Below are 15999 nucleotides of genomic sequence, written 5' to 3' on the forward strand. Positions count from 1 at the left end.
GAGGAGGAAGGGTGGAGAGGGAGGAAGGAGGAAGGAGGAGAGGTACCTGGGCGGGTGCGGCCGGTCGCCGGAGGGGTCGGGGTCGGCGGCGGGGGTGGATTCCAGCGGGGGTCGGGGCGGCGGCGGCAGGGGACGGAGGGGACGGAGGGGGCGGCGGCGGCGGCGTACGGTTGGGAATTAGGTGAAGTGGGGAGGAAGGGAGGGCCGGGAGGGGAACAGGTGGAGTGAGGGGGAAGCTCACTAATGGCGCACCGCGTGATAGTGCGCCATTACTAGTTAGAACTAGTAATGGCGCACTTCGGTAGGATGCGCCATTAGTACCTATGCAAAAATGAAAAAAAATTATCACTAGTGGCGCACCTTTTTTGTGGTGCGCCATTAGTGTCTTCCATACTAATGGCGCATCACCAACTGGTGCGCCATTAGTACATAGTAGTGGCGCACTACTTCCCTGGTGCGCCATTAGTGTCAATCCTATCTATAGCCCTTTTCCTAGTAGTGGCCCTAGCAAAGATGTTCGCCACTCAATCCCGTTCCCGTGAGAACAACTGTCGCATAGCTCTCTCCAACGCACAGAAAGGCACCCAGAACACCTCCACCTACTTCGGCCACATGAGAGCCCTCTCCGATGAGTTAGCTGCCGCGGGAAAGCCCATCACCGACCAAGAACTTCTCTCCTTCATCATTGGGGGGCTGGATATGGACTATCAGCCTCTCATATCGACGCTGGATGTGCGTGTGGAACCCCTGTCCGTGGATGATCTCTTCGGCATGGTCGCTAACTTTGACCAACGCGTCGAGATGTTCCAAGGAACGGGGGAAGGAGCCTTCAAGTCATCTGCAAATCTTGCTGCTCGAGGCCGCGGCGGGTCTCCCCAAGGCTACCGCAAGGGTGGTGGTGGCGGGGGCTCTCGCGGCGGCAGCAGCTATGGTGGTGGCGGCAGCAGCGGCGGCGGGAACAACTACAACACCGGCAACAACCACTACAACAACAATGGCAACACCGGTGGCGGCGGCCAATACCAACTCAACATCAACAACTACAACTCCAACAAAACCAACCGGCGCCCCTTCTACAACAACAACAGGGGACGCCCGTTCCAAGGTTACGATGAGTATGAAAATAAATGTCAAATTTGTAAAAACAATAATCATATTGCCAAGGATTGTGACTATCGCTATGCCGAGAACAATTCCCAACGCAAGAAAGTTGCAGCAGCTACAGACACCTCATACGGAGTGGACACAAGTTGGTACGTCGACTCCGGTGCCACGAATCATATCACCAATGAGCTAGAGAAGGTCACCATGCACGAGAAGTATCATGGCCAAGATCAAGTTCATAATGCAAACGGTGAAGGTATGAAGATAGATCATGTTGGTCATGCAATTATCACTACCCCTTATCGCAATATTCATCTCAAAAATATTTTGCATGTCCCACAAACTGAAAAAATCTTCTTTCCGTTCACCGCATTGCCATAGACAACAAAGTTTTTCTTGAGTTTCACCCATATTTCTTTTTGATTCGTGATCAGGCCACGAGGAACATTCTCTACCGCGGTAGATGTGTGCATGGGCTCTACCCTTTGATTCCCCAGTTTAGAAGATTCAATAAACAAGTTTGTGACGTTATCAAACTTCCATCAGAACGGTGGCATGCGAGATTAGGACACCCCTCTTTTGTTATTGTTCAACAAGTGCTTAGAAATAATCAGCTCCCATGTGTTGGTGAGCGTAGTCTTGAAACTATTTGTGATTCTTGTCAAAAGGCGAAAGCCCATCAGTTACCATATCCAGTTTCTACTAGTATTTCTACCAAACCTTTACAACTTGTTTTCTTTGATGTTTGGTGTGACACTCTAAAATTTTTATTTGGTTTTTATCAAAAATTTTGTGGTTTTTGAGGAGAGGCCTTTCTAATTTTTTTTTTGTTTTTCAGAAAAACCTTCCACTTAAAAAACTTCCTTTGCCTTGGCAAGGATTTTATTTTTTTCAAACCTTGGTGTTCGATCTTTTGAAACTTCTTCTCTGTTGGTTCTCTCAAATTTAATTTTTGAGTTTAAATTATTTTTCTTTTAAAATAAAGCTCTATGAAAATTTGGGATTTCCATATCTTGGAACCATCCTTGACTTGGCATTCTTGCCCATGTGATAAAACCTCTCCAAAACCTCCCCTACACCTTGTGATCAACCCAAGTTCTCTGTCCCAACTAATCCAAACAAGTTTTGGATTTTATTCCAATTATTTTCCCTCTCAAATCAATTCTGAAAATTATTTGGAGCCTTAGTGATTTTCAAAGCAAGTACTCTTTTTCATTTGAGTTTTGACCTCACACCAACTCCCCTGGATAGTCCTTTGTACCCACAACTCAGAACCATCTTGATCCACTCCTTCTCTTTTCAAATTTTTCAAAATTCAGTCTCTGCAAGTTTGGACCAGATTTGCCAAATTTGATGAAATTCATATCTACACTCCCCCAAAAATTCCACCAAAATTCAGGCAACCTATTTGAGCAATGAGAAGCCACTCCACCAAGTATCAGCTCAAGGAAAAATCACCAGAGGCCAATTTCGACAGAGTTTCAGTCACGCGGCCACAGTGCACTTGGCGCGTTGCACGCGGCTCTTTCTCCCTGGCCAGCACCCCCGCCTGCGCCGGCGTGTCTTGCGGCGGCCGAGACCCCGTTACAGCCGTCAGGGGGCAAGAACGGCGGCTCAACGCCGTTCCGCGCCGCCCATAGCTCCCTGGCTCTCCGCGCGGCCTCATGCACGCCAGCGCACGCCCGTGCACCGCCACCGCGACCGGCAAGCACAGGACGTGCTCCCTGCCGCCGACGGGCCCGCGCCGCCCCGTTCTGTCGAACTCCCTCCTAAGCACCAATCTCCAGCTCGATTAGCACCAAAACGGACCCAGTAGACTCCCACGACGGCGCTCGACTCCCTAATCACCCCCGACCGAGCACTGCGCCGCCGTAATCGCTCGCCGGAGACCCCGTTCACGGCAACCGCCTCGGGCTGCCTATAAAAAGGGCCCCCGAGCTCAACCTCGTGCACGCCGCATCCCCACTCCGCACCAGCGCCACGCCAGGCCACTCGGAGGACCTCGAGGAGGTCTCCTCCCCCAGCTCCGGCCGCCCCGATCCGCCTCGGCCTCCACCTCGATTCACTCCGGTGAGGCCATCTCCGGCGCCCAAACCCCGTCCGTTACCCTCTCTAGCTACCAGGAGCCTAACCCCCTCTTCAATTTAACCCTTGCAGCCCTCTCCGACGAGCCCGTCGACCACCCGAGCCGCCGTCCGCCGGAGCAAAGCTCGCCGTCGACGTGGTGCTCGCCGACCGCCTCCACCACCATCAACCGACGCGGAAGGGTGCCCTGAGCACGGAGGTACCCTCCGATCTCTCTGCTTCGCCGTGGATCGCCGCCGGCGACCACCGCGGCTCTCGGGCACCGGCGAACTCTGCCGCCCCGTTTGAACATTTGAACCTGACGAGTGGGACCCCACCGTCAGCCTCTCTGCCCTTTCTATCGAACCGTTTTCTGGAAGCGCCTTCGGGCAAATACGTCTTTCCTCTGGGCTGGCGTAGTCGCTACCGAAGCGCTTTCTGTTTTTATAAGCTAGCCCCTGGAAATCTTCAGTTTCATTATAGATGAGTCCCTGGACAAAAACCCTTATAACTTTTAAACAGAAAAGTATTTTTGATTGATTCTTCTTCTGTTCTCTTTAAAATTTTGTCTAGTTTTTTATCAGATTTATTTGAAATTTTTTTGAAGTACTTTCTGTGCACTCCTTGGTATTTACCATAGCGCATATATTTTCTTTATACCGTAGATACCGAAGGAGGTGACGGAGCCGCGAACTTCACCGAGCTAGGCTCCGACTACTCCGAACCAGGCAAGCATGTTTGAACTTTTGATATGATGAGTGTCTTGGCATGTTCTGCATTTAGCTAGTTTCATGGCATGTTGATGAGCATACCGATGAACGTCATTTTTTGCAATGTTGAGGTAAGTGAGTTCGATGATCCATAAGTGGATGAATGTGAGTAAGAATGGCCATGTGTTGGCATGAGGATGGGTAAGATGGCAGTGTTGTAGCATGCCAGACTTATGCCAGACTACGTGACTTCAATGTCAGCTCGTATCACACCAGTTCCTTTCATTCCGCCTTCCCTATACTACCACACGTTTTCCGCAAGGAATATGGTTTAGTAAGTTGTAAACCGCTTTCCTGGTACACACCAAAAGGAGAGGCCGGGATGATGGTTCCATGGCCCTGGATTAAAGCCAGTCATCCGGTCAGGGGGCATGGGTGTTTCCGGTTGGGACCGAGAGGGGGGCACCCCTTAGAGCGCGCATATATAAATTTGATCCCATGCTATTCGAGATTGTGATCTCCCCGTCTCAAAAGTTTTTCTTGGACGGTGTCTAGGGTGATTCCTAGCATCGAGAGGTAGGATGGGTGTGTACTGGTTAGTTGTGTTTTGTTCTGAAATACCGTAAACGGAACTAGTCCTTCGTGACTACGGAACTCCGTTGGCTGTGGGAATAATTTTGTACAAACTCTGCAGAGTCATATATTCCTCCAAATCATCTATTCCATGTCCAAATTCGTATTATCTTGTCCTAACAGTGACAGTTTTGATGACAGAGACTCCGGTGATTCGCATGAGTGCTAATTCCGGTTAAAAGAATATTCCTGTGGATGGACTAACCCAATTATTCTCATGAATTAAATGCTTATTATGAGTATTATTTACTTATGAATCAAAGCCCTTTCTGTGATGTCGCCCCGACGTCCGACTGTGGCATTTCTTTTAAAGCCCTTTTTTGTGATGTCGCCCCGACGTCCGACTGTGGCATTTCTTTTAAAAGCCCTTTCTGTGATGTCGCCCCGACGTCCGACTGTGGCATTTCTTTTAAAAGCCCTTTCTGTGATGTCGCCCCGACGTCCGACTGTGGCATTTCTTTTAAAGCCCTTTCTGTGACGTCGCCCCGACGTCCGACTGAGGTATTTCTTTTAAGCCCTTTATGTGGTGTCGCTAAGACGCCCGACTGTGGCATCTTTTTTCTTATATTTATTTGTTCACCTTTCGAGGCGTCGCTTCAGACCCCCGATCGGTAATTATTTATGTTCTGTTGGGATTTCAGGCGGACTACCGCCGTTTCCCTTTTACTTACCTTGTTATGATAATTTGAATGTACATTTGGTAAATTAATCATGACGCATCCATGCATGCATTTGTTTTATCTTACGTCCGAACTGTCTTGCGAGTACTTTCAAAGTACTCACTGGCTTGTTGATTTGGCCAGATGCTGACAAAGGCGATCTCATGGATGAAGAGTTTGATAGCGAGTCCGACACCTAGAGGAGTCCCAGTCAGTCTCGTGCGACCCTGGATTTGGTGACTGTTTTATATCCGCTTCCGCTACCAAATAAATTCATCGAGCCTCACCTCGACGCTCGATGAGATGATAGACATAGAGTCTTGTATTTCTCTCCCCGCTGTGTTTTTCCACCACCGCCATATCCTCGAGTCAGTAGTATGCCTCCACACCGCTGTGTCATGTCCGCCATTATGTATAATTATTGGTGTGCTTGTAATAATTTGGTTGAGCAACCGTAGTTCAACCCTGTAATATATTTTATGCTACTGGCTTATTGTATCAAGAAATTGTCTACCAGTGAGGAGAATTTCTCTCATACTGGACTCAAAAGATTGGTTTCTCAATAAATATTTTTATTGGAAAACCGGTGGTGACATTTGGGGTCCAGCCCCCTCTTTTGTTGGTAGAAATACTTATTGCGTTAGTTTCATAGATGACTACAGTAAATTCACTTGGATTTATCTTCTTAAGAAACGTTCCGACGTTTTCCAAGTTTTCCATAACTTTCAAGCACTTGTTGAACGGCAATTTGACACCAAAATTCTCGCTGTCCAATCTGATTGGGGTGGCGAGTATGAGAAGCTAAACTCCTTTTTTCAAAAGTTGGGCGTGTCTCATCATGTTTCATGCCCTCATGCGCACCAACAAAACGGCTCTGCCGAATGCAAGCATAGGCACATTGTTGAAGTAGGGCTTGCCCTTCTTGCAGGTGCTTCCATGCCCCTTAAATTTTGGGACGAGTCATTCCTTACGGCAGTCCATCTTATTAATATGATTCCCAGTCGTGTCATTAACAATGAAACACCCATGCAACGCCTTCTTCATACTCGACCGAACTATCATTCACTTCGTGTTTTTGGCTGTGCCTGCTGGCCTAATCTTCATCTGTATAATACTCGCAAACTCAGTTTCTGCTCAAAACAATGTGTTTTTCTGGGGTATAGTGCCCAACACAAAGGTGTTAAATGCCTTGATGTTCCTACCGGTCGAGTATATATCTCTCGTGATGTTGTTTTTGATGAGACTGTTTTTCCTTTCGCAACTCTTCATCCTAATGCTGGTGCTCTTCTTCGCCAAGAAATCCTTCTCCTTCCACCACATCTATCTGGCATATCTCCTGGGGATGACAATTGTAATGACTACGTGACTAACTCTTATGACCGTGTTCTTGAGGTTTCTGATGATGCAGGATCCAGTGGTGAAACTCCACAAGAAAATTTGATACAAAACAATGGAGAAAATGGCCCAAACAACCGTCATTTCATGTGTCCGCCGCTTGGGGACAGAGCTGCAACCGAATCCCCCTCGGGATCGGTGGCGACAGTGCAGCCGCTATCTCCTTCGGGATCGCAGCCGCGCCTGGCGCGCTGCGCCACCGAATCTTCACGAGGCAACACGGGCGGCCCCTCCTCGCTCGACACGTCTCCACCTGGGGGGTCGCTGTCGCGGGCCCAGCCGACGCGGTTTGGCCTGACACCGCGGGTCTATGCCAGACGCGAGACGACAGGGGCCCATCCGGAGCAGGCGGCTGGATCTTCTGCGCCGCCCCCAGCTACCTTGTATCCTGACCTGGCCGCAGAAGATCCGGTATCACCAGCGAGGTCTGCATCAGCCTCAGGATCCCCTGGATTCTCTGTCCAGGTGCAGCAGCTTGTGGGATCTTCTGCGGACGTGTCTGGTTCTCCTACTACAGTACCGCCACGAGTTACAAGGCTTCATGCTGGGGTAATTCAACCTGTTAATTATAAAGTGAAATATGGTTTGACCTGCTCTACCGGCGAACCCAGCACGTTTGAGGAAGCAAGCACGGATATCAAGTGGAGGAAGGCTATGGAGGAAGAGTTTCAAGCTCTTCAGAAAAATAAAACATGGTATCTTGTTCCTTCACAGCGAGGCAAAAATTTAATTGATTGCAAATGGGTGTTCCGGATAAATAAAAAGGCCGATGGCACCATCGATCGTTACAAGGCTAGACTCGTTGCAAAAGGATTCAAACAAAGGTATGGCATCGATTATGAAGATACTTTTAGCCCTGTTGTTAAAGCTGCCAGTATACGTCTTGTTCTGTCTATTGTCGTATCTAGAGGATGGAGTCTCAGGCAGCTAGATGTACAGAACGCGTTCCTTCATGGTGTTCTGGAAGAGGAAGTATATATGAAACAACCTCCTGGGTTTGAAGACAGAAACAAGCCTTTTCATGTTTGCAGGCTAGATAAGTCTCTTTATGGCTTGAAGAAAACACCTAGAGCATGGTACTCGCGGTTGAGTTCTAAGTTACAAACACTGGGTTTTGTTCCCTCCAAGTCTGATACGTCATTGTTCATATACAATAAGTTCAAAACATCTATATTTGTGCTTATTTATGTTGATGATATCATTGTCACAAGTTCATCAAATGAAGCAGTCACTGCCTTGTTGAAGGATCTGAATTCAGAATTTGCTCTTAAGGATCTAGGTGACTTGCATTTCTTCCTTGGTATTGAAGTTAAGAGAAACAGCGAAGGTGGTCTTCATCTTTCTCAAGAAAAATATGCAACTGATCTTTTGAATAGAGTTGGCTTGCAGGGTTGTAAACCATCACCCACACCATTGTGCAGTTCAGAAAAACTCTCTCTTGCAGCGGGACAACCCTTGAGTCAAGAGGATGACACCAAGTACAGAAGCTTGGTAGGTGCGCTTCAGTATTTGACACTCACCAGGCCTGACATTTCCTTTGCTGTCAATAAGGTTTGTTAGTTTCTTCATGCACCAACTACAAATCATTGGACTGCTGCCAAACGCATACTGAGATATGTAAAATACACCTTGGGTGTTGGCCTAACCTTCAGCAAGTCATCATCCACACTTGTCAGTGCTTTCTCTGACTCTGACTGGGCAAGTTGTTTGGATGACAGGAGATCAACAGGTGGTTTTGCAATCTTCTTTGGACCTAATTTGATTTCATGGTGTGCAAAGAAACAAGCTACAGTTTCAAGGTCTAGTACTGAAGCAGAATACAAGGCATTGGCAAATGCCACAGCAGAGACCTTCTGGGTCAAATCCATGCTTAGGGAGCTTGGGTGTTGGCCTTCCTAACTTGAAACTGATTCAGTTTGCATTTCAAACAGAGAAGATGTAGCTACTTCTACACTCCCTTATGTAATTCACATGTAAGCATCAGTATATTTATACTGTACTCCCTCCGTCCCATAATGTAAGACATTTTTTGACACTACACTAGTGCTAAAAAAGTGTTATATTATGGGACGGAGGGAGTAGTTTTCTACATCTCGCTTTCCCATCCCGTTATAAAGATGTTCTACATTTTTATATGAACCGGTTCATATACATCTCCCTATACAACTGCGCACTGCCCTGTTTTTGTAATCAAAATTCTGGAAAGTCATGGTACACTTGCTCTTAGGTCTATGAGGGTAACAAACAACACTTGTACTACTTTTGAGTTTTACCATATACTACCTCTGTCCCTTAATATAATACGTTTTTGCAGTTCAATTTGAACTGCAAAAACATCTTATATTAAGGGACAGAGGTAGTGGACTAGTAGAATTTTATTGGACCAAACAGTTGCTCACATATTTTCGAGAAAATCAGTCAGAATTGATTTCTAGGCTAGCAAACAATGTTAGCACTAATCTTGATATTTGTATTTGCATGATTAGTTTGCTTCTGTTATGCATGTAACTTAGATGTTCTAGGGAGTACCTAGTCTAGCGAAGCTTCAGTTGAGGCGTGCGGAGAAAGCGAGATGCCAGGCCGCCATGCGATACAAAGAGTACGGTGAGATGGCAACGGCGGGGTGAAGCTGCGATGCTGTGCGAGGCAGCAAGGTCATGTAATGCAGGAAGCGTGTGGACGGTTGAAGGAGGGCCGGCCGGCTGGACAGACTAGTTAGAGCAAAGAGATTCGGATGAGTTAGGGCATGTACAATGGTTGATAACATAATCTTATCTTAAGTCTTGTATGTAATCTAGAGATGACACAAAAGAGAGTCTACAATGGGTCATCTCTTAGGCTTATCTTCAATAACTAGCAATTCCTAAAAACGTGGTGAGACATATTGTGCTAAGAGATCATCTCTTGTCTTCTCTTAAATAAGATAGCACCATTGTACATGCCCTTAGTTACATGCATGATGAGTTTGTTGTACTTAGCTGTGTATGTGTGCACTGGATCTTGGATTTTGTCCAGGTCATGTGGCCCGCCGTTACGGGGATGCTGCACACGCGCTGAGGGCGTGCATGGATTGGATTAGTTAGTGATGGTAGTGGGCAGCTATGCGTGAGTGCATGGCATGAGTACATAGTCCTTCTATATGAATTTATGGAAAATTTTAACATGCTCCCTCTTACATTCTCTTTTCAAATGAGAGGTAAGAGTAGATAATAGATCTTAACCGCTGATTTCATTAAGTAGTGGATCCGAGTAACTCTTATCTTCTTACCTCTCATGTGAAAAGAGAAGATAGTAAATTAACCACATCTGGATTTATGGTAGTTTTTGAGCTATTTTATTGAATAAATCTGTATTCTTATTTTTTTTGGCAGAAAGGATCAAACTTTATTTAATAATATACATACTCAATGTGATATCCTCCTAGTTTAATAAAAAAATACATAATGCTCATGCAGTGGTATAAGTCCAAGGGGCGGATTGCAACTCACAACAATAAGAATGTCATCCTTGAGCTATTGTTGGCTGGTGCAATGTCTATTTGCAGAGTGCGGTGGAGAGTGAAAAAGTTTGTCATAGATTAGAAAAAATAGACAGAATAAGAAAAAACTCACCGTTCGAAAAGGCCAGCAGGATATAGGTCATTGACACGTCGGGATGAGAAAGCTCATGAAACTGTAACTCCAACTGATCTACGAGCTAACCTAGGGGACTCTCTATCCCAAGACCTGAGCGGGAGGCTGCTGCGTGGAAGAACCATGGCGTTGCCACCACTTATTGCTGCATCTCGCCCATAGGCTACTGCAAGAAGCCCGCACGCCTGACGCACATTCCTAAGGTAGGATTGCACTGATGTTGCGAGCGAGCCAAGGGGCGGCAATGTTGTGAGCTTTGAGCTCACGAACGGGGCGTCTATTCGGCGTTGCGACCACACCGCCTGGCACAACAAGCGCGGCGACAGGGCGCGAGCCGGGGGGTGCGAGTGCGATGATGGGGTGCTGCGGGCAGGTCGTTGTGTCATGTCAGTGAAGCGAGCTGCAAGCGGCGTGATGGGAGAAGTGCAATTGACAGTGTCGTATGCTAGGATGGGAACGCCGGCGATTCATTTGTTGATCAAAATAGAAAACTGACTCTTGATTCATTCTTTGATCCAATTACTCAGGTCATGTATTCAAATTTTAGTATAGCTAATTTTAGTTGTTATCTGAGTTAAAAGTTTATGATTATTCAAAGTTTTCTTAATCCTAAGACAAGAATAGAGTTTCACACTCTAATTTAATTAAAATTTCATATTTATTTTCTTAGAGACTAACTAAAATAAAAAGTTTGTGGCACTCCATAAACATCTTAAAAAGCGTCTTTAGGTCTCTAGTGTTCATGGGCTGGATGATCATATCCAAGTGGCTAGTCTAACTCCCCACATCCTCTCCTCCCTCGTGTCGCCCCGCTCGGGCGACCCGAGGGGCGAAACCGTAACCCCGCCGCCTCCCTCCCCTCGCCGCCGCCCGAGGCCGCTGTGGCCGTGCTCATGGCGCGCCGTCGATGAAGGTGGCGGCGGGGCCCTCGCCGCCTCGCCTCACCCGCGGGGGGCCTCTGGATCTGGGGCGGCGGCCCCGGCTGGTGTGGCGTCGCCGGCTTCGGCTTCCGGTGGCGCGGGCGCGGGTTGGCTGTTCTTGGCCGTGTGGACGGCGAGATCCCCAAAGAATGCGGGCCAGCGCGCACGGCGGCGTCAGCTCCGGCTGCGTCAGATCTGGCCGTCCCCACTGCCCTTCTTCTTCAGCGAGCCTCTCCCCCACCCAGATCCGACCTGCCTCTTCGTGGGGCCCCGGTTCTGCTTCGGGCGGGAGCGGGTGTCAAGGATGCAAGACCGGGGGAAACCCCAGCCGCCATGCCGGCGGCGACGGCGGCGACGCCTACGGGCGCCGCGCACCTTCCAGGAGGCGCCGTTCAGGTCTTGCCCCCATCCCCTTCCCCTTTGTCTCCTGGGAGAAATCCTCAACTTTGTTGGGCAGCGGCGACGCCCCTGGCGCCATAACCTTCATGAAGGCGCTGTTTTGGGAACAAGGATGGGTTGTGGGCTTCGCTGTGGTGTAGGTGGAGTGTGTCGGCGGCGGCAGCGTGCATCCAGCGGTGGCGGTGTCTCCCTGGGTGCTGGGTCAAGTTGTTGTGGTGCTCTGCGCCGGGCTGCAGTGTATTCCTCCGGTGCCCATGGATCTCCAGGACGGGAGGGGATAGGGTTCCCCTCCTACGGTGGCTGCACTTCAGCTCGTCGACTGAGCCGTTGCTCCCAATCTGATCTTGGCCTTGCTGCTGCCCAATAGTGCATTCTGACTGCTCGCCCTCTTTCATGTCAGATCTATGGCATATGGTGTTGCTCTGCTCTAGGTGAGTCATCGCCGGCATGTCGGGAATGCCTGGTTCCGCCCAAGTGGCTTCTTCGATGCCATCCTTCCAGGCTCTAGGGTGAGCATGTCCATCGTTCAACGGTGCGGCGCCTTCAAGCCAGGCGAGGAGGCAGGGGCCTTCTTTGACGATGGATCTGGACGGATGTGTCTTCTTCAAGCCCAGTTTGCTGTGGCAACGGGGTGCCTTGCATCGTCGTCGGTGCACTCTCCTGACCAGGATATCGCTTTCGCCTTGGCTTTCGGCGTGCAAGAGGTTAATGGCATCTCCAAGCTATATGCTCTTTGCCAATCTTCTACCTAGCTTGCTGTATGTGCATTGTGAGCAGCTCCCTGGCGCCCTTGTATCTTTGCTGTTTGTCTTCTTTTTTTTAGTTGGAGAGTGATGTAATTTGGAGTTGTAATCCTGGCCGGTTGATGGCTTTGTTAATTCAAAGCCGGGCTCTTGCTTGAGCCTTCGTTCTAAAAAAAAAGAAAGTGTTCATGGGCTTAAAGACGAATACAAATAGTGTCCCGGAAAAAGCGACTATAAACGGTGTTTTTGTTGCAGTGACATAGAGCAGTTGTTTACCGAGCGGAGAAAAATAGAGGCGAATCACTGGGTCATTCATGACTTCGGCAGGTAATGATCCAGGAACGAACAGTGTGGGATAACTAAGACTTGAGATTCAAGAGGACGAAGTCGAGCATGTTCACCGTCAGCCGGATTGGTGGTAGTGTGTTGAGCTCGAGCACGGGCAACCGCCGCAAGAAGCAGCAGCCAAGGAGGAGCTGCCTCATCTCCGTAGCGTAGCTCTGCTTGTCAGTCTGTTCTAGCTTAGCTCGGCCCCTTTGTCTTCCGAGAGAGAGAGAGAGAGAGAGAGAGAGAGAGAGAGAGAGAGAGAGAGAGAGAGAGAGAGGGGCGGAGCTAGGCTAATGCAAGGGTATGCAATGCATACCCAATCTTTTTTGCAAAAAAAAATCAGTATATAAGCTCCTATATGCCTTTATATCACACATGGCAATCTTTTTGTACGTACAGAGGAGAGAAACGAAGAAGAGAACGACTCCAGCGCCACTTGGGCCAATATTGGGCTGCTACATTGCTAGCTAGCGCTACTGGGCCTTATCGTTGAGGTTTAATGATGCGGCTGGCCGATTGACGAAGCCGAGGAGACAGCTCGACCTGGAACGTGTCGCCTCGATCCTTCGATTCAACCGCCGCTGCGCAGCGCTGCGTCTCCTCCGCCGCCTCTGACGCACATCGCCGCGCCGCATGCCCGCATCCGCCATCGGCCGCGTCACCAATCTGCCATCTTGGATCTAGCAGATCGATCTCCTCGCGCATGTTCGCTGCTTCGCCTCCAATTGAGAAACGGCGGCAGCACCAGCGCACACACATCAGGCACCGACACTGATTCCTCTGATTGTTTTTTACGAGTCAGTGAGTGTTCAATCTTGATTTCTCCGATTTGTTAGTTAAGAAGAGATGATTATTTTCACTCCCTAATTTTCTTTTGATTGACCTATTGTAGCATCCTGTCAATTTTGAGTGTGGTTTGCATTGGCTTGCTAGAAAACTTGTGAAGCAGTACAGGGAAAACAAGGTGAATCTCGTGCATATAAATTTCTGAATTATGAATATTTGAATTTGTGAGACTGCCCACCATGCCAAGTATACTGCCATCACTATCTAACATGTTTTTTTGTACGGGTGTGAAATATGAAGAGCAAGCAGGGCGGTGATTTGAAGCGTTTGTGGGACAGAGCTGCTTCAAAGGCGCAGAAGATAAGTTCAACATCAACACCAACATCAGTATCTATCGATGCTGAAAACCAAGATCAAGATCAAAAATGTTTGTAACCCACCTTCCAACGAACTACAGTTGGCACTAGTGCAGACAAGTAATAACAGTGGCATGGAACCGGAGATAGGTTCGCCAGATGTAGAAGATGAAGATTCGGATGAAGAATTTGATGATGAAGCAGTGTATGTACTTCAGCCTGATCCCGGGAAGAGGATTCCCATCATGAACTATGACGTCAATGATCAAGACTTGGTGAGAAGGAGATACATTGCAATGGGGGCTTGTCAACCAAAGAAACATCAATTCAAAATAACAAAAATTGGAGGTAATAACCGTCGCTTTTCAGCTCATTGGTTTGACACATACGAATGGCTTGAGTATAGTGTTGAACTAGATGCGGTGTTTTGCTTTGTTTGCTACTTGTTCAAGGATAAAACTAAACATAAAGGTGGTGATGCTTTTGTGAAAGGAGGGTTCAGAAATTGGAACATGATGAAAAATAGGTGTGAAAAACATCCTGGTTCTCTCACTAGTGCTCATTGTGAAGCTCAAGAGAAATATGATTTGTTCATTAAGCCCGATGCATCAATTAGGCAGTCTATGGCTTCAACTTCCAAACAAGCCAAGGCTCGATATATTTCTCGACTAGGTTATTCTATTTACTGTCTGAGATTTCTTGATCGTGAGAAGCTGCGAGAAGATAGTGGGTGGGAATTATTTCTAGAAAATGTCAAGTCTTTTTGTCTGAAGCATAAGATCAAAGTGCCCGACATGGATGGATTCTATAAGTCAGCTCTACGATCTAATAAGTTCTTCAAGAAAGTTAAGAATCTCCATCGCTTTTGTATTGATATGTTTTTGGGTCTCATTGATAGGCAACTTCAAGAGCTCAACAATAGGTTTGATGAGGTAAACACCGAAATACTTGTCTGTATGGCATCATTCAATCCTGTTGATTCATTTGCTGCTTATGATCAAGAGAAGTTGGTCAAGCTTGCCCACTTTTATCCTAAGGATTTCTCAAAGACGGAAATATTGAAACTTCCTTATGAATTGTCAATGTTTATTGCTGATATGCGTAGAGATGAAAGATTTAGAAAGGTGAAGAATATTGCCCAACTTTCAGCCAAGCTTGTTGAGACAAAGAAGAACATATCATATGCCATTGTTTACAAGCTTCTCAAGTTGGTCTTAATTCTTCCGGTGGCGACTGCTAGTGTTGAGAGGGTCTTCTCTTCGATGAATTATGTGAAGAATAAGTTAAGAGCCAAAATGGGGGAGCAATATTTGAATGATTGCTTGGTTACTTTTCTTGAGCGTAAATTCTTCATGCAAGTAAAGGAAGACACCATCATTTCTCGCTTACAAAAGGGTGATCGTAGAGTTAAATTTTGATTCTTCTTGCTGCAATGTAACTGAATTATTGGATACAGTGTTGCTACAAGTAATAATTTATAGTTTCGCTGTTATTATTATGAACTTTTCTATTTCTTACAATGTCGTGAAGCAATTTTTTTTTACCACGCATACCCATGTTGGAAATCCTGGCTCCGCCACTGGAGAGAGAGAGAGAGAGAGAGAGAGAGCGAGAGAGAGAGAGAGAGAGAGAGAGAGAGAGAGAGAGAGAGAGAGAGGTGGTGAGGCGTGAACAAGCCGGAACAATATATAAGATCAAAAAGGGACATCTGAAAGGTGGGGGCGTTTTTCACACGACGAATGAAATGGATACAGTAGATCATGTAGCCAGCCAGGTGTAGACGACACCGTGCAAAGGTTACGGTGGGGAAGCAACTTGGCCCAAGTGGATCAACTATTGAATGGCCACTTGATCAACTAGCTAGCTGATTAGTTAGCGTCTCGGATGTTGGATTGGAATTGAGTGGCTGATGCGGAGGACCGAGGAAGCCACCGCCACAACCAAGACCCACGTCCACATGCCGACATGGCATGCAGACGCTGGCCGTTGCAAGCAAGAGGGGAAGAACCCAACAAGTTCCCAAGCTGAATTTTTCGTGTGCGCGCGTGTCCGTCTTGCACGAGTTCTTTCTTCTTTGAAAGAAGGGGAAGGAGGACCTTTTGATTGACATGTGCTGTGGTGAACCAATTGGACAAGTGTTGGCATGACATGGATATTGGACGGCCCACATTATTCCGTCTACTTGAAATCTCGAGGTCAAAAGCCAAAATTATTGCAAAAATCTTATGCTCGTCCAAAGAGATACAACTTTATCTCCTACTCCAACCTACT

At 47.5% G+C, this 15999-nt stretch overlaps 1 protein-coding gene across 2 annotated transcripts; it reads left to right on the plus strand.

Annotated features, from left to right (window-relative positions):
- Positions 1–13086: 13086 nt before the first annotated feature.
- On the plus strand, positions 13087–15238 carry LOC123172571 (uncharacterized). Of its 2 annotated transcripts, none has more exons than XM_044589522.1 (3): positions 13087–13387; positions 13479–13550; positions 13673–15238. In XM_044589522.1, the coding sequence occupies exon 3, from the start codon at positions 13770–13772 to the stop codon at positions 15144–15146; it is 1377 nt and encodes a 458-aa protein (XP_044445457.1). In that variant the 5' UTR covers positions 13087–13387; positions 13479–13550; positions 13673–13769; the 3' UTR covers positions 15147–15238. The 2 variants fall into 2 exon arrangements, with proteins under 2 accessions (XP_044445457.1, XP_044445458.1); XM_044589523.1 differs by having other exon boundaries at positions 13087–13383.
- The last annotated feature ends 761 nt before the right edge of the window (positions 15239–15999 follow it).

This window comes from Triticum aestivum, unplaced genomic scaffold (genome assembly GCF_018294505.1).
Source record: "Triticum aestivum cultivar Chinese Spring unplaced genomic scaffold, IWGSC CS RefSeq v2.1 scaffold46522, whole genome shotgun sequence".
Taxonomy (NCBI): Eukaryota; Viridiplantae; Streptophyta; class Magnoliopsida; order Poales; family Poaceae; genus Triticum; species Triticum aestivum.

What these genes read in the sequence shown, in the direction of transcription:
- LOC123172571 (XM_044589522.1), top strand. Translation starts at nt 13,770, where the DNA reads ATGCTGAAAACCAAGATCAAGATCAAAAATGTTTGTAACCCACCTTCC.